Source organism: Plutella xylostella, chromosome 17 (assembly GCF_932276165.1).
Source record: "Plutella xylostella chromosome 17, ilPluXylo3.1, whole genome shotgun sequence".
Lineage (NCBI taxonomy): Eukaryota > Metazoa > Arthropoda > Insecta > Lepidoptera > Plutellidae > Plutella > Plutella xylostella.
In genome coordinates, this window is record NC_063997.1 from 6,379,022 (window position 1) to 6,404,800 (window position 25,779).

Consider the following 25,779-nt stretch of genomic DNA (forward strand, 5'->3'; position numbering starts at 1 on the left):
TCGTCGTCGCGCCATTTCATAAATGCCAAAACGCTCTTTTGTCCAACCCATTTCATAAACTTGCAATTTTAAAACGCACATTCTAGTGAATGTTAAACGGTCGTAGAGAGTAAACACCTCATTTAAGTTTTGTGATAATAATCAACCTAAATAGGTATACACTGTGATGCACAAATTAAATTCAACGGTCTTATTCATAAAAAGTTACGGGAGACCTATAGGCCTGCTATAAGCAAATGTCAAAAAAACTTTATTCATAAACGATCAATAGCGCTAAAGAACTCTCCAACTGATTCGTAAAACCTTGATATGCTAAAGTTGGCTGGACCCTACTATACACCTTCCGTAAACGTCCTATTGTACAAAAACATGGCGGCCGGTCAACAGCTGTTCTGCTTTATTGACGATTTGACATTTGTTGTGAGTTAATATTTGCTGAAAATAAGTTGCCTAGGTAACGTTTTTTTTTTTTTTTTTGTGGGTTTTGGCTTGGCCACTGCGCCTTTAAGCCAACGTAAACTTTTTTAAGTGCCGCGCCGTGGCTAACATAGATAATAGAGATTGATAAATGAATGAAAGTTTTCGCTATTTTTGTTTATGGTTTCGTCAGACCGGCAACTTAATAGGGTAAATTTCAAAATGTTTGGTCTGTGAAATCTATTAGCATCACTATAGTTATTGAAGGTTTACGGAACGATTATGAATAGAGATTTTTATGAAACCTCAAATAGGCTTAAAGTGTTCCGTAGCTATTGAGCTCAGTAAACCTACTTTAAGGTTTTTTTATGAATAAGACCGAAGTGCCTAAGTCATTTTCTCCTTTCCACCCTTGACATTATTTTGATTTGCCTTTTCACCATAGAAACTATAATACCTACATACTCCGGTTCAATAAAGCCTAAAGTCTTTGCTATTGGGATACCCAAGCTTGCTGCTCCAATTTACACAGGATAGGTTGTAAGAAATAAATAAAAAGGGGGCATGTAGGTAGAAATTTTCCACTCAAGATATCCATGAATACGATTTTCATTCCCACTCTAGAACAGAAAAGAATCAGAAATGCTCCCACTAACTGTGATGAAAGTAAGAAGTCTTTGCAAGCTGAACAGACAACCTGTCTCATGTCATAGATAGCTCACTAATGGTGGTAGAGATACGTGCTAACAGTCCAGTTGGACTAATTCCAGCCTCGTATCGCATCGATGTCTGATATATGCGCTATTTTTGTATTGCTACAAGTTATATCTATGTAGATGTAGGTAGTATCTCGTAGTTATGGTTTAGTGCCAGCCATGTTCATTCTGTGGGATCCTTAATTAATCTAAGGTAAGAAACATAAAATTATACATAATGGCATTATTACGTCTACCGAATTACCCAAAATGGTGTCCAGAAATCGTCACTATGGTTAGCGGTATACTACGTCATATACTACACGTCGTGCTAGAAACCCCATTATGATGATCAGTTTTATTATTTATATTTATGTAACTAGATTGTACATAGTAAGTTCTCAATTAGTACATAATTTAAAAAAGACTACTTTAATACATGAGAGTACATTGCTCAAACCATTATTTTCCCATTCAATTGTTTTTAGTCTACCTAATCAATAATCATACTGCAGACAAGAGATGTGCAAGTGCATGCATATAGACCAGTAATGCTGTAATAGGCACTTAGTGGATGATCCGTGGCGTGAGTAGGTACATGTTGAGTACATTCCGCTGCAAAGTCAGCACAAGCCAGCCGGCCGCCGATTGGCTCGTCTCAACATTTGCGCACCGATTTGAATCAACGCCAAACCAATATTCAGTGAAGCGACAAATCAGTACTTCGATATTGCCTCCATTTGGATACCCACATATTACGGAAATCGGATTTTTAGAGGCGGCAATGTTGCACACCTCCCATGGAGCCATTTAGGAAACTTTTCCCTTTCCACGCCATAAAATCTGAGCTAAATTGACCGATTCTAACTTCTTAATAGTCTTTTTAATGTACTCGGCCTATTTTAGTGCTGGATATTGTAGGTAAGTATAGGTATATTATTTTTCCTGAACAATATTATGGGAATTATTACATAAGTATCTACTAGATTTTCACCATTGTATTTAAGTACGTAAATAGACTCGAATACATACGTAAGTATAGGAATACTAACTGTATTTTGCTGACAAATGTTAGTCTCAATATAAGTACATACAATACATACCTATGTAAGTATGTGTTTTAAGCCATAAAACATCTATTCAAAAGAGGTATAATGTTTTTATTTACAATAACTAATATGTGCAGGTAATAATTATGTAAAACATTTGTTGCAAAACGAACACAAATCTTAAAATAAGAGTCTTCCCAAAATCTTATTCCAAATCTTGCTAGTCTACTACGTAGTACCTACTCATTTTTATTTATAGTTACTTTTTACGTATAAATGGTATTTTTTCCTAGGTATAAAACGCTTTATGCAATCTACTAACGAGTTTAAAACTACAGACAAAAGTCATAGAATTTGATCAGTAAACAGCAGTTCAGCGCGGTCCATGATCTTCCTCTGCGCGGTGGGGAAGAACGGCAGCAGCGGCCGCCACGCGTCCAGGCTCAGCGACAGGACTGACACCTGCAGGAAACATAATACAGGGTGTTTCAAAAAGGGTGTACCGAAACCTACGTGGGTTATATCTTAATATCACTGGCCGGTAATGAAATCATAATGTCAAAATTCGCTAAAAAAACATTTTCCATTGAAACTTTGGTCACGTGACTTTTTCCTAACTTTCCATGCGAAAATCAAAACATACTTACCATTTTTGTTATAATTTAACCATGAAATAAAGGATTATTGTGAATTGCCTTTGCAGACTATTCAGGGCAACGTAGTATTTCAAAAGCAACATTCAATTCTAGTAAATAAGCTGTAAGTCTGAAATGGTTTCTATTACGATTCCACGAGTGCTTTCTTTGATCATGTTTCGCTTGGCTGAGCGGCACCGACGGCCGTGTATAAAACTGTGATACTAGGGGCACATACAACGCTAACACTACGCGTTGATATTTGAGATAAAACTTCGTCTTCAGCCGTCGAATTTAATGTCAATGGCCACAAAAACTAACTCGTAAAATATGGTGCAGGATGCGAGCGCCTCCGAAAGCAAGCGAGGATAATGAATCTATTTTCTCACTTATTTACAAAACTACATATGAATGTACCCACCGGTGAATAACTGCAAGTATATCTTTAGACCCAAAAAAGTTAGCCCATGCATTATCAGACTCGAAGCGAAAAGACGCGAGTTTATGCAACTTATCCACTTGTCACTTTTCTCGTAGACTGTCGCATCATTTCGCTTCGTCTCTGCACCAGCTCGGCCCCTTAGTTCACCTTAGTCTCAGCCTTGTACGAGAAGCAGTGCGGCACGCCTCGGTTGAGCCCCTGGATGACTCCGAAGGTGTCTCCAGGTCGCAGCAGCTCCTGTTTTGTTTCCGTCACACCCGTCGCGGACACTACGCTCACTACGCCGGCGTGCAGCCAGAACATGCGCGCGTCCGAGTCACCCGCCACCACTATGTAGTTACCTGTTATGATAGAACAAGCCTGAAAGCATCTGAAAGTCACACAAGGAGTCGAAGAACTGGTCAAACAAATTACCTATGCGGCATTTACATGCAAGGGTGGAAAATTCGCAAAACAGCTCTTCAAACTACTAACTACTGCCTTCGTGTAAATTTTCCATCGGGATACATAAAAAAAAACATTTTTCAGAACGTATCTTCGTTTTTTTTTGGTCTTGTACTTGTATGAGTCTACAACAACGTGTCACTGCTTCGGTTCAGTCCCCCGAAGAGTGAGACCCCATTGGAGCGTTGTGCTGCATTACGTCGCATCGTCCCAAAAATATATATTATGGCACCCACGACCATGCTACGACACAACGCACCAACAGGACACCGCCCTAACTCCTACCGATAAGATCATCATCACACCCGTATGTACCTGGGAAGAATATAGTATAGTCCAGCAACACAGTGAGTTGCCGGAGGAAGGGCTCCCCGGTGTCTGCGAAGATGTAGCAGTTGCGCAGGTGCTGCCCGAACATGGCCGCCATCAGGTCGCAGCGACGGACGTACGGCGTCTGCCTTATTAGAGCTGGCAACTGATAAGGAGAAAAACCTATCTGTACTACCAAAAAAAAAAACACTGTTCAAGTGTTTAAATCAAAATTTTACAGATTATGAAGGCGTTTGACAGCGCTAAACATCTGTTAAATATTGTCTAAGTTTTTGTGGTAAGGCCCTATGAATTTTAGCATTATGAGTTTGACGATATTCTTCAAGGTTCACTATATCAATAGCCATATTCATTAAAATCAGAAAAGGACAAAGTAATAGGAGAGTCTGGGGGTAAAGAAACCTAACGTATAACCGGCATTTTCACTCTGAGAGGTGTAATGTTTGTTTGCCCTAGACTGCTTTGGCGTTCTACGAAACCAAGCTTCGCTGAGGCGTGTGACTGGGGGCTCGGCAGCCTAAGTATATTATATTAATCTCAAAATGAGTGAAAATTTCAGGGACAGAGCAACAAGTTATACCTGCCGACCACGCTCTGTCTGCCACAGTTGCCGAATGTACACCAACAACTTGCTCAATTGGAAGTCTGCAGAACAAACATCATTTATACAATCAAAACAAACGCTTCATTGAGTATGGAAAGGTTTTTCATGGTCCGTTACATTACATAGACAAATGATCTACCTAGAACTTACGTTATTGTACACATAAGAGTGGTAGTTTTAATACGAAAATACTATTATGTAATGGAACATTATGAAACTTACTCGACAACCCCTGATTCTTCAACATGTCAACAAGCTCTTTGCTGCGTTTCTCATAGATGTTCAAGGCAAATTGGGTGGAATATGTAAGTTGCATGGAGGTGGCAACCGTGATGGCGGCTAGGACCTTCCCAGAGCTCAGCAAGATGCCCAGAATGAGGAATGGAACGAGGCCGCTGAGGGAGAACTCCTCCCCGCCCGCGGACGTAAACTCAGATATCAGCACGTAGAATGACGTTGTGTAGTCCCAACGTCTTTGGAGAAGGTCGCTGGAAAGTACTTATACGTTGAAATAATTAATGTATCGAATAATGCGATAGGCAAGCCAAAATAAATGATATATTACTTAGTTTAGATAATATTAAAATACATGTTTCGCGTAGTATTAAGAACTTCAAAAAAAGTTAGTCACATAGTTTTTTTTTATTTTCTAAACTTTCAGCACCATCACACGGCCCACTGTCGGAGACGCCGCGGCCGGAACCACCGCAGCGCCGGCGGCGTGATGATGAAGGCTCAACACAGAGCGTTATCGCTCTCTTAACCAACAGCCATACTCAGCTCTGTATGCCGTGATAAAAAATTTCCGTCGCACTCGCTCTAGCAGCCGCGCGATGTAAATAAGCAAAACTTTTGTCACGTCTTGGCGTGCGTTTCTGCACCCCGTGCTAGGCCTTCTGGTCGGCTACGGTCGTTGGCCGCTAACTATCATATATCTTACTCGAGCTGCCGCAGCCGGTAGGTCCGCACGACGCAGGCGGGCGCGGTGGCCAGCATGTACGCCAGCCACACGCACACCGCCGAGTGCAGCAGCGCGGTCGCCACGCAGACTGTCACCACTATCTACAAGGAAAATTACAAAGAATGTTCGCTAAACATAGCGGACATTGCCCATTTTATATTTGTCTCTGTCGCACGCGCACAGTAATAGTGCCCTCACGCTCGCACAATAACCTAAAACGTTACAAATAGCTAATTATCAATTTTATTATGCTAACATAATCCTCATTTTAAAATACTTATATATAAACACTCACACCTTGTACTAATGTACTCCCTTGCGGGGTAGGCAGAGGTGCATTGCACTTAAAACACTTTTTTTTACTAAAATTTATAGCCATGGACTAGTTAGCTAACTGTAGACATACATAGATAGCGAAAACTTACGTACATTTAGAGTGGTGAGGTTGTTGGTCAACTCTTTAGATGTTTTCTTGTAAAACTCCAATAAGTATTTAATCCTCAGCAGTTTGTTGGCTCTCGTGTAGTGCAGCACCGACGACGGAGGGCTGGAAGTGGGTTTAAATCTTAACTTTTTATGCCAGAATAGAGTAATCGAAAAACAAAAGCTGCATTAAGTATGTGCCAATTACACATGTCTCCGTCCTACTCGCTGAGCGTGTTGCGAGCTCGCATCGCGCCGATTTACATTGTGTACGGGCCCTAATATACTCGCGAACAATGAAAAAGTTCCATTTCAAAGCACCAAATGACTCGCAGACGGAAAAGACTAGCTTAATGACGCGGTCAGTAATATTGCAGTAGGTACATTCAAAAGCGCATCAGAACTTAACCAACTAAAAATGCAAATATTAGGTCCTTACATATGAAATTGGCGTTTTCTATAGGAGGAACATAAAGACGCTTTTTTTTAAATGAAATATATTAAATTAATCAAAGTATGTACCATTGCTATGTATGCACTTTTGCCATCTCATAGGTAGTTCATTGATCCCCTTACTAAAAAAACCATTCGGGCGGGAATCAATAAAATCTTTGAAGGCGGTTTGGACTGCCCCATCGGAGTTGAATTTTTTTCCTTGCTAGTAGTTATCCAAATTGCGAAAAAAATTGTAATCTGTTGGAGCAAGGTCCGGAGAGTACGGTGGATTTCTAAGACATTCTAATTGAAGCTCCCCTAATTTGGTAGCCGTCTGTTGTGCAGTGTGTGGTCTAGCGTTGTCCTGAAGCAGCAGTGGCCTAGAGCGATTGACCAGCCTCGGTTGTTTAGCAGCTAGCTTTTCCATCATGGTTTGCAGTTGCTGACAATAGATATCTGCCGTAATCGTCTGGCCAGATTTAAGAAAGCTGTAGTGAACGACACCGGCACTAGTCCACCAAACACTTACAAGCAACTTTTTTTTAATCAATTTTCGCTTAAGGCAGGATTTGGCTGGCTCGCCAGGGTTCAGCCATTGCGATGAGCGCTTCCGATTATCGTAGAGGATCCACTTTTCATCACAGGTAATGATTCGATTTAAAATTCCTTTATTATTGTGCCGGTTGAGTAACGTAACGCAGCAGTCGACGCGCGTTTGTCGGTTTGCTTCACTCAATTCATGAGGTACCCACCTTTCAAGCTTTTTCACCTTCCCAATTTGCTTCAAGTGGATTAGAATAGTTTTATCACTAACACCAGAGCCTGCAGCTAACTCGGACGTGGTTTGCGATGGATCCGCTTCCACAATAGCCTTCAATTCTTCATTTTCAACTTTGGTCTCCGGCCGTCCACGAGGCTTGTTCTGCAGGTCGAAATTTCCAGAACGAAAACGTTGGAACCAAAAACGCACTGTGTTTTCTTTTGCGACACCGTCACCATACACATCATTAATCCTTCGAGCCGTTTCTGCAGCACTGGTGCCACGGTGGAACTCATACTCGTAAATAACGCGATATTTCAAGTTTTCCATTTTGTAAACAGAGTGACACAAAGAAAAAAACAAAAGAAGAAAAAACAAATGAATTAGGGCAGCTATACTCAAACTGCGGCCCGCGGGCCGCATGTGTCCCGCCGGGCCTTTCTCAGTGGCCCGCGTGCCATGAGAGATAATAGAGAATATACATTCTGTGTAAAAAGTATCGGGATTATCCATCCATAAAACAAAAAAAATTGTATTCATCCAAATTTATTTTATCACTTTCAAAATTTGCTCCTTCAGAAACGATACACACGCCATATAAACGATATAATATAACAAATTATCCAATCATCACAACTTTTTTTTAAACGCTGTTTCCAGAGTTGTGTTTATTACTCGTGGCGAACTTTCTTTTTTCGTCTATCGATTGTTAGTCAGAGTCATGTTGACTGTTTTCTATGACTATCGTGGTGTTGTGCACTCGGAATCCATAAAACAAAAAAAATTGTATTCATCCAAATTTATTTTATCACTTTCAAAATTTGCTCCTTCAGAAACGATACACACGCCATATAAACGATATAATATAACAAATTATCCAATCATCACAACTTTTTTTGAAACGCTGTTTCCAGTGTTGTGTTTATTACTCGTGGCGAACTTTCTTTTTTCGTCTATCGATTGTTAGTCAGAGTCATGTTGACTGTTTTCTATGACTATCGTGGTGTTGTGCACTCGGAATTCTTGCCATAAAGTCAAACGGTAGGAAAATAATATTATTTGCGGGTTATGTAGAATTTAGTACAGCAAATTCGACGAAGAAGGCCAGATTTGTGTGAAAAAAAATCGAGAAAGATTTTGCACTACGATATCGCGCCTTTCGCACAAGGATCATCATTGTCAATGAATTTTTGAGCAAACACTCAAAAAATACCATCGACCATCTACCATATTAACCAGATATGGCTGCAGCTCACGGCTCTAGCTCTAAAAAAGAAGCTAGAGCCGTGAATTACTACTTCGAGGCACTGTTTTCAATCGATAGAAGACAATAAGAAAAAATCGCCGCGACTATTAAAAACAACTCTGAAAACAGCGTTTAAAAAAATGTTGTAGTAATTGGATAATTCGTTGGCGTATGTGTATCGTTTCTGAAGGAGCAAGTCTTGAAGGTGATAAAATAGATTTGGATATTCATCCAAATTTATTTTATTATCTTCAAAATTTTGGATATTCATCCAAATTTATTTTATTATCTTCAAAATTTGCCGCACTCCCACATTTTTTGTTTTTGTTTTATTGATCTAATCCCGATACTTTTTACACATAGTAGTATATGCATGTGTTTTTTATTATTATTCGATAGTTTACATCGCTTTATAATAGTTAAAAAAAATTGCTTGCGGCCCGCGACACCATGACTTGAACGTGTTTGTGGCCCTTATATAAAAAAGGTTGAGTACCAATGAATTAGGGGGTTTGAAACACAAATGCATGAGTAAATAGCTGTATAAATTTGAATTTGGAATTCCTAACCATAAAGGTAATATTTGAGATCAAAGTGGCCAGTACGACAAAACGCCAATTTCATATGTAAGGACCTAATATTTTGATCAAATTCTAAATCAAACTTTCATCATTTTTAAAAAATTGGGGTGATTTGGTTTTGAAATTTTTAAGTGGAACATTTTCATTGCTCGCTCGTGTATCTTACGTGAACGCGAAGCATATAGGCTCGAGCGGCAGGTTGGCCACCAGGTCGGACCAGGCCTGCCATCGCTGGCTGAAGTAGGCGCGGCGACAGCGCTGCGGCTCCAGCATCAGCTCACCACGCTTGTTGACTCGCGCCTGCAAACATTTTGAAACGGGTTGAAGGTATGCTTATACTAGGTAGTTAGGTTGGTAGGTGTCTGCGTGGATCATAGAAAAACGCGAACTCATTCATACTCAATGGCGTGGATTCATGACAGAGGCCCAAGTCCGCGTTGATCTATGTGACAGATGCGTAGTTTCAAGAGTTAAAAGTACTTATGAAAAGGTTTTAAGTACTATAACATATATATGCTGTACTTATACATATAAAATGGACGGGGTTTCCAACCCCGGCGGACTGGTTTGGACGTTGTTCATGGATCAACATGACGTCCAATAGGAGCGTTAAAGCCTGTTTCACAATGTCTGGATTATGGCCAGATAATAGCTATATACCTATGGGGTCTAAGAGTATATATTTATGGGGCAAAAGACATGCTGTCACTTAATAAAACATTATTATCCAAACATTTTGAAAGAGGCTCTTAGTTTTCTTACATACCGCGTGCATAGAAACGTAGACTTGCAGATAAGACAGCACGTCTATGGGATAGTGCAGCCAATACAGCGCGAGGCACTGGTGGCGGGAGACCAGGTCGTACAGCACCAGCACGTAGTTCAGGGTGGACACGAAGCACATCAGGTACCCGAAATACTGCATCAATCAACGGTCATAAGTTTAGGTACAAATAACTGTATTATGAAGGATGGAATTTAATTTTTCAGAGAATGTACGTTAATTCAGGTGTATGTCGGAATTTCCAGCCTCATTTTGAGGGTTTCGGCTGTAATTATAAATACTTAAGTGTTACCCGGGCTATATTTTTTCCTGTATTTGGTAGAAGTTGCAGCAAAACAATAATTATCCATGCCCTTACATTGACTACTATAAAAAAGTAAAATACTAAAGCAGCTACGAAACGTACGGCCCTGACTTATTAACTTAAATTTCAGCTCAGTAACACAATGTAAAAAATACCTGGAACATTAATGAGCCGGGAATGAGTAAATTGAACGGGCTGAAATTCTGCAGCGTGGAAACACTCGCGCCGGACCTCGACTGGCTCAGGTTGGACTGCGAACTACGCATGGATATAGCTGGAAACAATGGAAATAGCCTGAAGTTTCAACTTTACCGGTAACATTTTACTTTCATGACTACTTATTCTAAGTAATAATGATAACAATACATTCGTATTCACGATTCTTCGTATAAAGGGATCAAGAGCAAAGAAAAAGTTCCACCTGCCGGCCATTGACTTTCCATAATATTATGTCACTTAACTTTTTCATTGCACGACGACGTGAGAGTCGTGAGATTTTGTTCGTATCTTTTCCCATACGGCTTCTTATTTAAATAGTAATGTCCGATCATTGTCCGAATCATTGACTCATAACTATATGAATCATTTTTTATTTATTTGAACATAATTTTTATGACACAATTAAACTTACAGACGACATTGATGCGTTCTCTAGACATGTCCGAGACAGATCCGCTCCTAGAGTCGTGCGTAGACTGCGCGTCCCCCGCCACGTCGTCGGCCGTGCCTTCTGCACACAGTCAATGCCTTCATATGTATACAAATCTAAACACTTCATTTAAATTAGGCCATGATTTAGGAACATGAATTAAAACGTTATACAAGTTACCTACAATTTCCAAAAGCCGTTGAACTGATGCTATTCACCTTCTTCCTTTTCAACAAATTATACATAATATTAAATATGCACTTATTAGTATTTTATAAATGCATAAGTAGGCATTATTGGCATAAATATAATTATACAAAGTAATATGTAAGTAACCGTTACTGTGTGGTCTTCATTTCAGTAGACTCTATCTCCATTGATTCGATTACCTAAGCCTGAATTCTGCACAAATTAATGGCCACTACCGAAACTTCCGTTTATGGAACAAGCTAGCTTCCAAATGGGTAGCAGGGGGATGTTACTACGAAGAAAATTCCTGTCATATGACGGATCCTTACGATAGTACAATCAAATTTTTTACAACCTATTTGATTCCCCGGTCAGCCGCACGATTTCAAATTACTTATTTGATTATCTAACTTGGCTTTAAAATAGGAATACCTAATCCTTGCAGTAAAATGTGTGTTTCCCTTACATTTGGCAATGCCATGGGATATCCTGTAAAATAGGTACAATGTACATATTGTACATGTATCAAATTTTAAAAGTATCGGAATGCTTCTTACCACTATCCGAAGAAGCGTCGTCATCAACATCCATAGAGATAGGCATAATGTAGTCCTTAGACCTTTCGAAAGCTTTCTTCAGCGGTGCTTGGATCTTGGGGTAGTACTTGATCAGATTGAAGAAAGTCTGGCTAGGAATCACCAGCAAGTCTAGACTTCTGCTGGCGTATATCGACACTTCTGAGCATGCTAATGATTGCTGTTAACATTAAAGTTCTCGTATGTGTAAATTTGTATTAGGTTTAATAAAATTATAGTAGTTCGTGTTATGGTTAAGATAATATTAATATATATTATTACAAGTGCGGCGAGGAATACAGGGTAACCAATGACGATGAATACAAAACGAAAATTATTACGTGACAATAAATATTTATTAAAATTAACTCACTCCAGTGAAGTTGCCGAACATTCCACCTGGCCCCATGCAAGTTATCATTTCATTGTAGGAAGACAAAACATCCACCTACAAAAATACAGTTAACACAACGTATATATCAAATGAAAAACTCTTTACAACAAAGTTTATACACCAAATAAAATGGTTAAATGCATACACCCAAAGGTTGCCTGGAAGAAATCTCTTTTAGCTATAAGGCCATCTGTTGTGCTTACTCTTACTTGTAACGTAATTTATGTTGTGTGTTTTTCAATTAAGTTGTATTGTATTGTATTGTATGGTTTTGACAACCCTAAATAGCCCCAAAGCTCACCTTCCCCCGATAAATAATATACACGTATCCCTGCACATCCTTGCACTGCAGGACCGTCTCGCCCTTGAGGAAGTACATCTCCTGCAGGTGCTGCGTCACCACGCGGATGAACGAGCGGTCGGCGGCGGCGAACAGCGGGACTTCACGGAGGGTTCGCTCGTAGATGGACACGAGGGTGTCTTCCATGAGAGCAGAGTTTAACTGGCGGCAGATTTGCTATGGAGAAAATTTGGGTCTTTAAAAGATTGTATATCTGTCAGTTACGGAAACAGCATGGTATCCATAGGTCGAAACGATCCACGAGTATACATATCCATACAAATGTTGTTTTCCAGGTAACCGATAATGAAGTGTCGCAGCTAAATAATTAAAATTTAATATGGTCGTTCGGGAAAATTGGTTATTGTTCGTTATTTACTGTAAATAATATACCGAATAAATTCCAATAGGTATACATAACTACGTATACCGTATTTAAAGTTATCTCAAATCAAAAGATAGGTTACAAGGTGTGAAATGTTACAAGGTGTGAAATGTTACAATTACAATCTACGCTTTGTTGTATCAGATGAGTAGACTGTTTGACTTTCACAAATTATGCGAAACAAATTAGATTCAGTGGGACGGATGAAGATATGAAACATTACACCTTCGCATTAGACCCTACACGTGTAAATAAGGTACTCGTGTGTATGGTGAACGGATGTTGCTAATGTTGATATACAGGATGTTGCAAAAGAAAGAATTAAAGTAAGCTGAGCCGTATACTTAGTAAGAGATTGATTCAGCTCTTCATTCTTATCAACTTTTGTCTACTTTATGACAAATATGTGTGAAAATAAAATTTAATCCCCAAACCAAAAACTCACACACTTTTTTATAAAGGTGAAAAAAGACACGAGTTTTCATAAGTCTTAGAACAAAAGTTTTTCAGATGGGTATCCTTTTTTTTCAACACCATTTAGACTATGAAGCCATCATTATGTACAAAGGTTTACTGAACAGACGAACGTTATTAATCCATCCTTTGAGTGAGTGCTAAAGCTAATAAATAATTACTCACTTGGGGATTACTGCCTTTGGTCCTCTTCCATACATATTCAAAGTATTTTAATGTTTTCTCGGTTAGCATCGGTTCCACGTTGTTTTGATACAGAAAATCATATAAATCTCTTGTTTTTTCCTGAAAAAAATGCGGAACATTACTATATTCCTAGGCTAGGTCATATAAATGTGAACTTATAGACAACTACCGCATTTATTATAAGACATAATTTATAAATTGGAGCACTATATTTGAACCTCACCATATTAATGTTGAAATTTCGCGCTGTGGTGTGGTGAGATTTAATTCGATACCTCGATCATTATTGCACAAATATCACTTTCACGCCGCTTGTACTACATAGGTACATAATATATTCCACGTAAGCTCTAACTATGTAGGAGTATTATAGTTATACCTCCACAGAGCGGCCAGGCGTGATGGGTTGAGGTACAGTAGCGTCTAAACCTCAGAGAAAAGGTGACCAATTGTAAATTCACAAAGCTCCGTATAACCAAAAATTCAATGATATGTAAGGAAAAATCTTCGTTTAACCCAACACAGTAATCTGTCCTCGACCTTTCTTTTCTAGCCACTACTGGGTACATATATAACGCAGCCCCGTAAGTCCAATCGTGTCTCCAGTCAGATTTGTGACGATTATTACGTTTATTTATTATTTACGGTTTTACGTTACCTTACGATGACGTTTTATTTTATACATGAATCCCATCGCATAATCCCGCCACTTTAGCGGATTGATTTCAAACAAAATCTAACATAACAGTAACTTCCCAGTATTTGGGCTACCGATATACTGCACCGCCGCTAGCGGTCACGAGCTCTCCTGCGCGCACTCGATACTGCCACTGAGGCTTTTCAACGATCAGATGGATCGGTGGGGCCGTAGATAGAGACTCTGACGGCTGTGCCAAATGGTCAAAGCTTTGGATTCAAACCGTACGTTTGTTAAAAGTAGGTAGGTACATTGTATTACTTACGATAAATACTTGCATGTTTATTATATTAAAAAGGTTTTTAAGTACTACCAGGGGCGTATTTAAAGATTGCGCGCCCTGGGCTCCTGTAGTTTTCCGCCCCATCAAGGAATGAAAGAAAAAATAAAAAACCGACTTCAAAAAACCACCAAAAAGTAAGAAATAATTTAAGGTTTAGACCAATCCTAGGTGATAGTACAAATATACCTAAGCAGGTACTGTCACCTAGGATTGGTCTTAACCTTAAATTATTTCTTATTTTTTGGTGGTTTTTTGAAGTCGGTTTTTTATTTTTTTTTATTTATTATTTTATTTTATTATTTTTATTAGTTTATTTGCAATAATTATCAATCAGTAAGATGCAAATGATACCAATAAGTCCTACTTCTCAATACGAATCATTCAAGCCTAAACACGATGTAGTTGCTATATACCGTTGAGGAGTTCCCTTGAATGCCGTCCGTTTCCATCATCAGATCAGCTCAAGGTCACCATCATATTTTTTTTGTTATAAGAACTATATTTACGTTCTAAATTTCATTAGAATCGGTTGATAAGTGCCCAAAATGGAATTTTATACCCCTGTTTTACCCCTTTACCTTGCTTTTTTGTTTTACCCTTGGGGGTGGAATAAAATTCTGAAAAAAAATGGGACCACCCCTGAGCTCAACCCAATACATCAAAAAAATAATTTTCAAAATCGGTCCATAAATGGCTGAGTAATCGGTGAACATACATAAAAAACATACATACAGACGAATTGAGAACCTCCTCCTTTTTTCGAAGTCGGTTAGAAACAAAAAGAGCAGTCTAGTATGTGTATAGTACCTAGTACCTACCGACCTACATAATATGTATAAGAACATTGTGGTGAAACATTTGCATAGATAATGATATCTTCCGAAAAACAAAAGATTTTTCTGGATAGACGAGAACATTTTAGAACGTTTAGAAATAAACTTTGGCAACTGAGTGAGGCAATTTTTTCTTCTTTAGATTTCCGTAAAAAAATACAGAGGCGGAAAAAAATATGATTATTCCACCGGCACCCGTTCAGAAAAGAAGAGGCCGGCTTTCATACTTAAAAAATCCAGCACTGCTCGTCACCAAAATACCTCAAAGTGACCCTGGATAGATCTCTCACGTACAAAACCCACTGCCAAAACACCAAGAAGAAAAGCTCCCGAAACAACCTTCTGCGACGGCTTACGTCTACCAGCTGGGGCGCCTCTCCGCAAGTTCTACGAATAAGTAGCTTAGCACTCTGCTTCTCAGCCGAATTTGCCTGCCCTATATGGGTAAGATTTCCATTCCTCAGAGCCAGAAGACAAAAGTCTTCAACCAGTGCGTCCTGCCAGTGATGGCGTATGGTGCAGAGACGTGGAAACTGACGGTAGGAATGGTCTACTGATTTAAAGTCGCTCAGCTTGCTATGGAGAGAGCTATGCTTGGGGTTTCTCTGCTGGATCATATCAGAAATGAGGTTATCTGTCAGAGGACTAAGGTTACTAACATAGCTATCAAAATAAGCAAGCTGAAGTGGCAGTGGGCTGGTCATATCTGCCGAAGAACCGATAACCATTGGGGTAGACGAGTTCTCGAGTGGAGACCATGAACGAGGCAAACGCAGCGTGGGACGCCCTCCTGCCCGCTGGACTGACGACCTTAGGAGGGTAGAGCCGGTATTGGTTGGATGAGGAAGGCCAAGGACCGAGTGTTGTTGCGCTCCTTGGATGATTATTGGCTGATGATGATATGGGCAAGGTCCGCGCATGCTAGAGAAGTAGATTTTGCTCTTAACGACACAGTTCGTATAGTAACGGGATGCCTCAAACCGACACCACTCTACAAAGTCTACTCTCTGGCTGGGATAGCACCCCCTAGCATACGGCGAAAAGTGGCATGTTCTGTTGAGAAGGGCAAACAAGAATGCGACTCCAGACATACACTTTACTCACATACTGCCGCACCTTCCCGCCTTAAGAGCCCCAAAGCGTTCCTAAATAGTGTGGTATCCTTAACGGATGAAAACCTCAAAAAGAAGCCTCAGGATCCTTTCTTACCTCTTGAGGAAAAACTTGCACCCGGTATCGGTCTCCCCTGGCACATTTCGAATACACTAAATCGGTTGCGAGCAGAGGTAGGCTGCTGCAAGGACAATCTTTGCAAGTGGGACTATACCGTTGGTACCAACCTATGCGACTGTGGTAGGTACCGCCCCCCTGACTATGGATCATTTACTCTAAAAAAATAGACTATTCACCGACCGGTTCAGTAAAGAACGAAGGCGGCTTTCATAATTTAAATCATACTTCTTAAGACATGAAATCAACATTTGGAAAGATGGCTCAGGGCCGTTCTAGGCTTACGTCCTAAAATATTGTTCTGTACTTTTTTACTCCTCTCTTTCCTCCTTCTCTTTTTATTCCTCCCGGCCGCCCCTGGGCCGCCCTTCGGCGCCTTCCGCCCCGGGCTGTAGCCCTTTTAGCCCTAGGGTAAATACGCCCCTGAGTACTACAGGGATCTAGATCATGAAAATACGCAGCGTCGATCTCAGCCGTCCCACAAGGAGTACATGACCGCCAATGCGTAAAGCAAGATACAGAAAGTCAGTTGCATACTTTTGCTAAACCAGCACTCATTCATAGAAAATGTGATCGGCCCTGGTAATCTGCTTTAATTCTGTACAGGGCCTTTGGTGGTAATTGGGGGTTAAATAGGATGAAGTGCATGGCTGCATTCAATAAACTGCTAATTCCAACTTTTATATCTAACACTACGGCAGTAGTAAGTATTAATGTCCCTCACAACATGCGTGAGCAGCGCGGCGGTGGCGGCGGCGCGCGCGGCCGCCGCGTGTCCGTACATGAGGCCGAAGTACAGGCATCCCACTAGGACCAGGCCCGACACCACCACCATGTCGCCTCGGGACGATATGTCCGTTATTGTGCAGCCGCAGCCTGAGAACAAATAATTAAGCACACTCATCACGAGCAGTGAGAAAGTTCCAGTGACATATTGAATGTCCATAATAGGTGGTACTTTTCATTGCGCGTGAGTATTAGGTATGTTCCACAGCTAAGAGAATAGAACAACGCGGACTCGGGTGTACTAGGAACGTTAGACTGCGTTCCCAGTACGCAAACTGTTCACGTTTTCGGCTGAATTTGTCCTCCTGGGAATGCAGCCTCATACTGGGCTATACCTATATTATAATATGAAATTTTATTTTGCTGCTAAATTAGACGTGCATACAAATCTTACCAAAAAACATTGAGTAAATCCAATTGAAAGTGTTGATGTACTCGGAAACCGCAACTGAAATCATGATAATTTGTGTTTAATACTTAGTGCAGATCAATAGCAATAAGAAGTATCGACAGTCATACGAAAGGAACGAAAATATCTTACTTATCACAATTTTCATAATTATTACCTTATCTTCAGGTGTTATACTTACAATACTCAACATTTTCCTTTCCAGTGACCAGCTGCCGGCAGCAGGTGACCATGATGTAGGTGTTATTCGGCGTCATGAACGGCGTACAATGGTCCATGAACACGAGCGCAGTGGCCAGGTTCACTATTGTCACAGCAATGGGCAGGAACCTGAACAAAACTATCGCTTGGTTCAATCGCATGATGTCGCTCTCTAGGTAGTAGAATGCCCCGGTTATTCTGAATATCTGAAAAACGCGTTTTTATAGAGTTAACCATGATTTAGTTTCTTTTATTTATGTTTTTCTAACGTGTTAAATCTCATGGTATTAATGCTATATTAAATCGCGTAGTTTTAAAAATGAATGTACTCACCTGTAGTAGCCTATTTATTCGATAAATGTCGATACTGCTTTCGTAATTTACTAATCTGAACTGAAATGAAAAATATTACCTTATCTTATTATTATAAAAAACACACAGCATAATAGTGTATACCTACCAGCTAATTAATCATCAAATAATATGCATAATGTTTGTGATATGGTTTCACCTTTTACCCATGATAAATGTTTGTTTTCTAAAACCAAACATCTCGATTTTACAATATTGTGAAGGCACCGTTGGCACTCAAAGGGTTAATACAAAACACTCACAACTTCCTCAACGGGGAACACGGTGACTAGATCCAGCCAGAAGGCGTGCTTCAAGTAGTGAGTGATCGTGAGCAGCGGGTGTGTGATGAGCAGAGAGCGCGCGTCGTAGTAGCCCACGTACGACATTAGAACCATGTCGCAGTACAGCACGATGTCCACCCAGTCGGTCGACGGGTTTTGAGGGAACTGGTGCTTTTGTGTCTGGAAGGAAGTTTTGGATGATGTTTTGTGGTTTTAGGTAAACTGGTGGTTAAGGGTAAGCGTCCACTTATCGGTATCGTATGTATCGGACGAAACGGATTTTCATAATGGAGAAACGGCGTCGGCAATACCGATAAAGTGGACGCACTTGTGTGTTTTTCTATACAATGAATACTGAATGAATGTTCCTTACAGCTATATTGTAAGGTCCAGTAACAATGTAATACACAGCTACAAAGAATCGCAACCCACACCATAACTTCAAGAAAATTCCATGCGGCGTTATACAACCCGGTATTACCAAATACCTGAGAAATCTGCAAAACAATTTAATTAATGTTATTGTTAGAATAATTTCATTTGCTAAAAACTTTTATATTCAAAAGCGACGAGATACTTTACGCATTTTGTTCTAATACCTCATAATTCCCAAAGTGTTGAACGCTGCTACATACTCTGAGCGGTCGTCGGCGTTGTTTAATATCACGAAACTCTCCTTTATTTCTTGCTAGAACAAAATTGTCTATAGATGAACTACAGTGCCACAAACTTATCTGTTCCGGTGACAGCTCACGTAAATGTGTAATATTTCTTCATTCTATATGATTTTAAGTTTGCCAGTAGTGGTAATTCGCTCTTCTGGTTTCAATAAACCCATCTAATCTATATCAATATATAATTCATTAGTAAATAATGAGATATGGATCAATTTAGTTCGCTCTCACCGGAACAGATAAGTTTGTCGCACTATACATGCAAATATAATCATATCTCTCCAAAAAAACTTGAAGATTTTTCATTCATCTATAAGGCATAGATACATTGTTAGAACCGCAAATAAAATGTGACAATGCCAGTGAAACTAGTAGCCATCGCCTTCAGCATCCAAGTCACATAACTGGTTTAAACTGTTCCGTACAAGTGAATTACTGGCACAAGCCACTTACAGCGATCCGGTTAACTTTAGCATCCAGGCGGCCTGACAGCGGCTTGGCCTCCACAAACTTCGAAGCCATTCTCTCCAGATCTACGTCTTCTATAACCTAGGAACATAGGATGAAAAACTTGTAACACACAAAGAAAAGGAATGTGTAGGACGGAATAACTACAGTAATAAATATTTTACAGGCATTGTCTACATAAAAGATATTATTGTGTAACATATTTATTACATAAGATTCAGCTGAACTTTATAACATCACTCTCACATCCGTTTTTCTGTTACGGCTAACCATTTTATCTAAAAGAGGACATATTGTATGACCTTACTACTTAAACATAACTTTTCTAGTCCTCCTGTGGTATAAATATAACGTTAAGTATAGTATACCTTTCTAAGCAATGTTAAAAAATCTTCATGCTTCCTTTCCACCGCCCACATATCACACATATATAGTATATATATACAACTGACGAACTTACAGCAGCAATAGGCTCCATCACATCAGGGAAGATGCTGAGACACTGCACCAGCGCGCTGTACTCGAGGTGTAGCAGCGAGCAGGCGGTGGTCGTCACCACGGTGTACACCTGTACATGAGGAGTTCATCATCATCATCCACTGCTGGACATAGGCCTCTCCCAAGGAGCGCCACAACACTCGGTCCTCGGCCTTCTTCGGCCAGCCACTACCGGCTACCCGCCTAAAGTACTTGGTCCAGCCGCATGAAGAGTTAGGGATATAATATATTAATACCTTTATTTATGTTTGATTGGTTTGTTACAAATAAACTTACTAACTACCTACTGTGCCTATTTCCAATCTACTTTCACCATGACTATTAAAAATGCACATTCTGTCTGAGTATTTCTTGATAAAGATTACGGGAGACTCTGAACGTTGCGATGTGCAGCAGGATGCACTTTTTAGTGGTCACGACGGTGTACACCTCACCTGACGAAGGTAGGTACAGGTACATATATGCAGGTAGCTAGTGTAGGTATACAGATATACATGTGGAGTCGGGGACACAGTAATACCCGGCGGAGGACTATTCTGGATAGAACCCTTTGCACATGTATGCAATACATTTTATTTGTTAATTATATCTACATTTATTTAAGTACTACCTACATTAAAAACAAGAATACCGCAGATATCACAGAGATTTGTGTCCGATGTTTATTCTTCAGTAGCGCAAAGCTTTTTATAGGCTTAAAACTTATGTTGATATTAAATTGCTGCTGCTATACTACTACTTTCAGCCTTTATAAATAGCAATAGGTTAAATGTCGCCATTAAAATTCCATTAAAAGCATTCCTGTAGCAGCCTACGTTAGCAGATTCAATTTACTCTTTTATTTATATACTCGTATCGTCAAAGGAAGAACACAGATGAGATATAAAGCTAAATAAATATAATTATGTTAGCTCAATCCTAGGTAGGTATGCAGAGTTTTGAATTTGACGTAGGCCTATTATATTTTGAGGTGCATTCAAAGTCGCAATCCACACTCTGCAAACCTGAATAAAAAATGTCAAAGAGAATTTTCATGTTGGAAAATTCCAATGTTTGTCCAAGCTAAACAAATCTGACAACTAAACATGGCAAAATGGTGCACCATATATGTATACACTCTTTTCCCGATAAGCTTGACTTCCCTTTAAAAGAATTTCCCGTGCATATTCCGAGTAAAAAGTAGCTGATACATACCTTACATGCTTACCTTATTTGATGTAGTGTTGTAGACTTGTAGCATCTAAAATCTTGTAATCATCTGTCTGTATTTTGGTATGTAACAGTAAGAAACTATTACTATGTATAAAAATATACAATAAGGACCAGTTAATAACCAGCGCTGTAGCCTTATTGTCTCCAGTACCTACATGCTGATCTGGTGCTTTTTTGACGCTCCGGACAACAACATTTTACGATACTCTTGGTATTCTATTGTACTAGTGAAGGTATATCTGTTGCTGTCAGAATGTAAAATAAATGACTCTTTATCTTTATACATACAACTAGAGGTCGCGTTGTGGCGCGGGCTGCAAGCAGCCGCGCGGTGCTTTGATGCTATTGGTTTAGGTGGGAGACAGTTTTCAGTATGAATTTCAGTTTCAGCAGGGTATTGACTTGAATATACCGTAGCAAATCTTTCTTGCGTTTTGTTATAATAATAATAATAATATATCTTTATTTCAGGTGTAAAAAGCCCATATCATATCCTATCCTAATTACATTTACATTTATAAAATTAAAATTAAAAGATACAAAAGTAAATATCATTAAAGTTTAAAGACAATATTAATATATATATATAATTATGTATATTCGTATAAACTGTTTTCACTATGATTATCATTATAACAGGCATACTGATGATTTTGTTTTAGGTGGGATACGGTTTTCAGTATGAATTTTGGTGAGATACGGTTTTTCACTTGACTGTAATGTATCGAATATTTTATGGGGTTTAGTTTTCCCTTGAAATCTAATTTCAGTATGAAATTTGGTAACAGATGGGTATTGAATTTGCCATAATACACTGACGGGCAATGAAAAGGTTCCACTGAGAAAAGCGAAACGGAAAAATCTAGCTTAATGCCGTCTTCTGCAACATGACGTACATTTAACAGAGCGTCAGGATATTACCAACTAAAAACGGTAATATTTTGTTCCAATTTTAAATTAAATCATTGTAAAAATTGGGGTCGTATGGTGTCGGCATTTTGTGAGTGGAACTTATTCATTGCCCGGGAGTGTACAACAGATATTTCTTGAATTTGGCTTTACATAAAAAAAAAAACTACACAGGAATGTTAATATTTGCCTTGAAAACTTTTATCATTATGAATTGCGGATTGTCTTACACAAATACGGTAGAGAAACTGATCTGTATGGTAATTTTTTGGTTTCGTAAACTTTACCTAGTATCGAGATGACATCGTTTTGTGTACAAATATTGGGTTCTTTAACACCTCATAAATCTGAGTCACCTCCGATTATATTCTATTCTATTGTGTGTGGGGTGTAAGTACCTGCACCTGGCTCTCTCGAGTGGAACCTTTGTGCATATCCCCAAGGTCTAAACTGCCATCCAAAGCTTGGACCATTTCCCACCACGCTGGTCCACTGCGGGTTGGTGGGTTCACATATCTAGATGTGCTAAATCTAGATATGCAGGTTTCCTCACGATGTTTTCCTTTACCGTCAGAGCGATGGTATACATTGTACTTATGTTAAAACAACTCATTGGTACATGTCAGCGCCGGGATTCGAACCCGCATCTCTTGCGTAAGAAGCGGGCGCTTACCCAACTGAGCTACCACCGCTCACGTCCATTCGCGCGTTTTTCTAGCCTCTCGATTATTAGTTTCATAGCAACGAAATACACAGGCTTTTTTATTCATTAATTTCTTACGTTGGTTTGCTGTTTGAGACTATTTTTTACAGAACTATGGTTTACTTCAATTTAATCCATAATTGGAACTATAAACGCGCCCAAACCTTTGTCTTTCTTTTTTATTCATTCAAGGTATATTTTGCCACAATTGGCTCTCAGGTTATAGGTATAGTTGTGTTGACAAGGGTATGAGTAGTGCTGTCTCGCTTCGCTCGGCGCTCCAGGGTTTGCGGTATGGTGGTTTACATTGTTTTGCCTCGCTTCGCTCGGCTACTCTTTTACGGTAAGGTAATACTTAAGTTGTATTGCCTCGCTGCGCTCGGCTCTTCAGTTGTTGTGGTATAATGTTTTGAAATGTTTTGCCTCGCTACGCTCGGCTCTCCAAGGTTTGTGGTATGGTGGTTTGGATTGTTTTGCCTCGCTGTGCTCGGTTCCTCTCCAGGTCTCGGAATGGTAGTCTCGGTTGTTTTACCTCGCTTCGCTCGGCTCTTCGGGTTTTCGGATGTTGGTTTCAGTAGTTTTGCCTCGCTCCGCTCGGCTCTCTAGGTTTTGGATTGATGGTTTAGGTTGTTTTGCCTCGCTTCGCTCGGCTTTCCACTTCTTAAACGGGACTTTTCCCGTAGTTTTTCTTTATTGATATTGATAATTATGATACGTAATGCCTCGCTTTGCTCGGATTTCTTTCCTTTATGGCAGGGTTACTTGTCGGATGCCTCGCTGCGCTCGGCTGGTTTTATTTTGGTATAGCTTGTAGAAGGACTATGGCCTCGCTGCGCTCGGCACTTGAACTGTGGTAAAGTTGATTTACATTTTGTATGTCTTTAGGGAAAATATTTTTCCCTTAAAAGTTGGGAGTTTTTATTTAAAAAAATAATTCTTTGTATTTATCTACACAAATGCGCCATATACCACAAATCTGTCTGACCACTTCAAAGGGGTGAAATTGCTAATGTTGGTAATTTTTTCTACGTTTTTAGGGAAATTTAGATTTTTTCCCTACAAGTGGGGAGTTTTTATTTTAAATAATTATTGTTTGTATTTATCTATACAAATGCGCCATATACCGCAAATCTGTCTGACCACTTCAAAGGGGTGAAATTGCTAATGTTGGTAATTTTTTCTACGTTTTTAGGGAAATTTTGATTTTTTCCCTACAAGTGGGGAGTTTTTATTTTAAATAATAATTATTTGTATTTATCTATACAAATGCGCCATATACCGCAAATCTGTCTGACCACTTCAAAGGGGTGAAATTGCTAATGTTGGTAATTTTTTCTACGTTTTTAGGGAAATTTTGTTTTATTCCCTACAAGTGGGGAGTTTTTATTTTAAGTTATTATTGTTTGTATTTATCTACACAAATGCGCCATATACCATAAATCTGTCAGACCACTTCAACGGGGTGAAATTGCTAATGTTGGTAATTTTTTATACGTTTTTAGGGAAATTTTGATTTTTTTCCCCATAAGTGCGGAGTTTTTATTTTAAATTAAAATTGTGTGCATTTAAATACACAAACACGCTATACATTTGAAACCGCTCAGACCATCTCAAAGTGATAAAATTGCATATTTATGTAAAATTTCCCATGTTTTTAGGGAAATTTTGTTTTTTTCCCTTAAAATGGAGGGTTTTTATTTCATGGGCAAACTAAGTGCATCCACCTGCACAAACGCGCTCTACAAGTCAAAACTGTCAGACCACTCAATACAGGTGAAATAGCCTTAAAATATGTAAAATTTCTCTTTTACAAAATGGCTGCCACTTCATCCGCCATTTTGATTTTTGCAGTTTTCGGAATTTTCCCATGAATTTCACCATATATCCAACCATGTACAAAGAAAAACATCACCCCACCTCCCCCCCTTCTGGGAGATCAATTCACCTCAAGTTGAATCGACGTCGAACTTTTTCAAAAATATAATCTCCCGTATTTCTCAGGGTTGCCAGCCGAAAGTGATAAAAATAGTCAAATGTCATTAGTATGAGCCTTTCTGACTAAACTGCATCATTTTTTTAAATCCAAAACGGTTATTTCTATTTTTCAGGTTTTTGGGGAAAATCTCAAAATTTTCCCTAAAAATGGGGAATTTTTATTTACCTGGTATAGTCTCCCTAACAAAATACACAAATGCGCCATACAAGACAAATCTCCCTAACCACTCTAAACATGTGAAAAAACCAATCAAAAATCGTGAAAAAAAGTCACTTTTACAAAATGGCCGCCAAAGCAGTCCGCCATTTTGTTTTTTCAACTTTTCGGAATTTTCCCATAAACTGCACCATGCAACTGATCATTAACAAAAAAAATCATCACGCCACCTGCCTCCCTTCTGGGAGATCAATTCACCTCAAGTTGGGTCGACGTAAAAAAATCCGAAAAAATATAATCTCGCCTATCGCCCAGGGTTGCCAGTCGAAAGTAATAAAAATGGTCAAATGTCGTTAGTACGGGTCTTTCCGACAAAACTGCATCAAATTTTAAAATCAAAAGTGGCGATTTCTACTTTTCATGTTTTTGGGGAAAATCTCGAAATTTACCCAAAAAATGGGGAATTTTTTTTTCACATGGCAACTCTACTCGTCAAACTACACAACCGCTCCATACAAGTCAAACCTGTCAAATGCCTCGAACACAATAAAAAAATGCTTTGAAAATCCCCGAAAAAACACGTTTTTATAAAAAAAATTCCTTTCCCCCCGCAATTAAAAAAAAATCATTTTTTGGAATTTTTTCATAAATTTCATCATGTGCCCTACCGTTTAAAAAAATTACCATCCCCCCACCTCCCCCCCTTCCGGGAGATCAATTCACCTCAAGTCGGGTCTGACACGCCCTAAACTTTACTTCACTGCAACTCGGCCGCCATTTTGTTTTT

The 25,779-nt window shown here is 39.3% G+C and overlaps 1 protein-coding gene across 1 annotated transcript in view; it reads right to left on the reverse strand.

Moving 5' to 3' along the window:
* Positions 1–2,410: 2,410 nt before the first annotated feature.
* LOC105394666 overlaps positions 2,411–25,779 on the reverse strand; it is a 34,857-nt gene continuing 11,488 nt past the window's right edge. Inside the window, exons 22-45 of the mRNA XM_048626682.1 lie at positions 19,979–20,086; positions 19,504–19,599; positions 18,976–19,064; positions 18,750–18,873; positions 18,356–18,556; positions 18,075–18,134; positions 17,722–17,947; positions 17,526–17,579; positions 17,070–17,221; positions 13,282–13,401; positions 12,219–12,434; positions 11,897–11,971; positions 11,506–11,704; positions 10,742–10,840; positions 10,266–10,384; positions 9,789–9,941; positions 9,189–9,322; positions 6,007–6,124; positions 5,557–5,678; positions 4,839–5,104; positions 4,593–4,657; positions 3,998–4,157; positions 3,386–3,579; positions 2,411–2,623 (exon numbers count right to left, since the gene is read on the reverse strand). Coding sequence (XP_048482639.1) covers positions 2,507–2,623; positions 3,386–3,579; positions 3,998–4,157; positions 4,593–4,657; positions 4,839–5,104; positions 5,557–5,678; positions 6,007–6,124; positions 9,189–9,322; positions 9,789–9,941; positions 10,266–10,384; positions 10,742–10,840; positions 11,506–11,704; positions 11,897–11,971; positions 12,219–12,434; positions 13,282–13,401; positions 17,070–17,221; positions 17,526–17,579; positions 17,722–17,947; positions 18,075–18,134; positions 18,356–18,556; positions 18,750–18,873; positions 18,976–19,064; positions 19,504–19,599; positions 19,979–20,086 — 3,267 coding nt within the window. The 3' untranslated portion in view covers positions 2,411–2,506. The remainder of the gene's footprint in view (positions 2,624–3,385; positions 3,580–3,997; positions 4,158–4,592; positions 4,658–4,838; positions 5,105–5,556; positions 5,679–6,006; positions 6,125–9,188; positions 9,323–9,788; positions 9,942–10,265; positions 10,385–10,741; positions 10,841–11,505; positions 11,705–11,896; positions 11,972–12,218; positions 12,435–13,281; positions 13,402–17,069; positions 17,222–17,525; positions 17,580–17,721; positions 17,948–18,074; positions 18,135–18,355; positions 18,557–18,749; positions 18,874–18,975; positions 19,065–19,503; positions 19,600–19,978; positions 20,087–25,779) is intronic.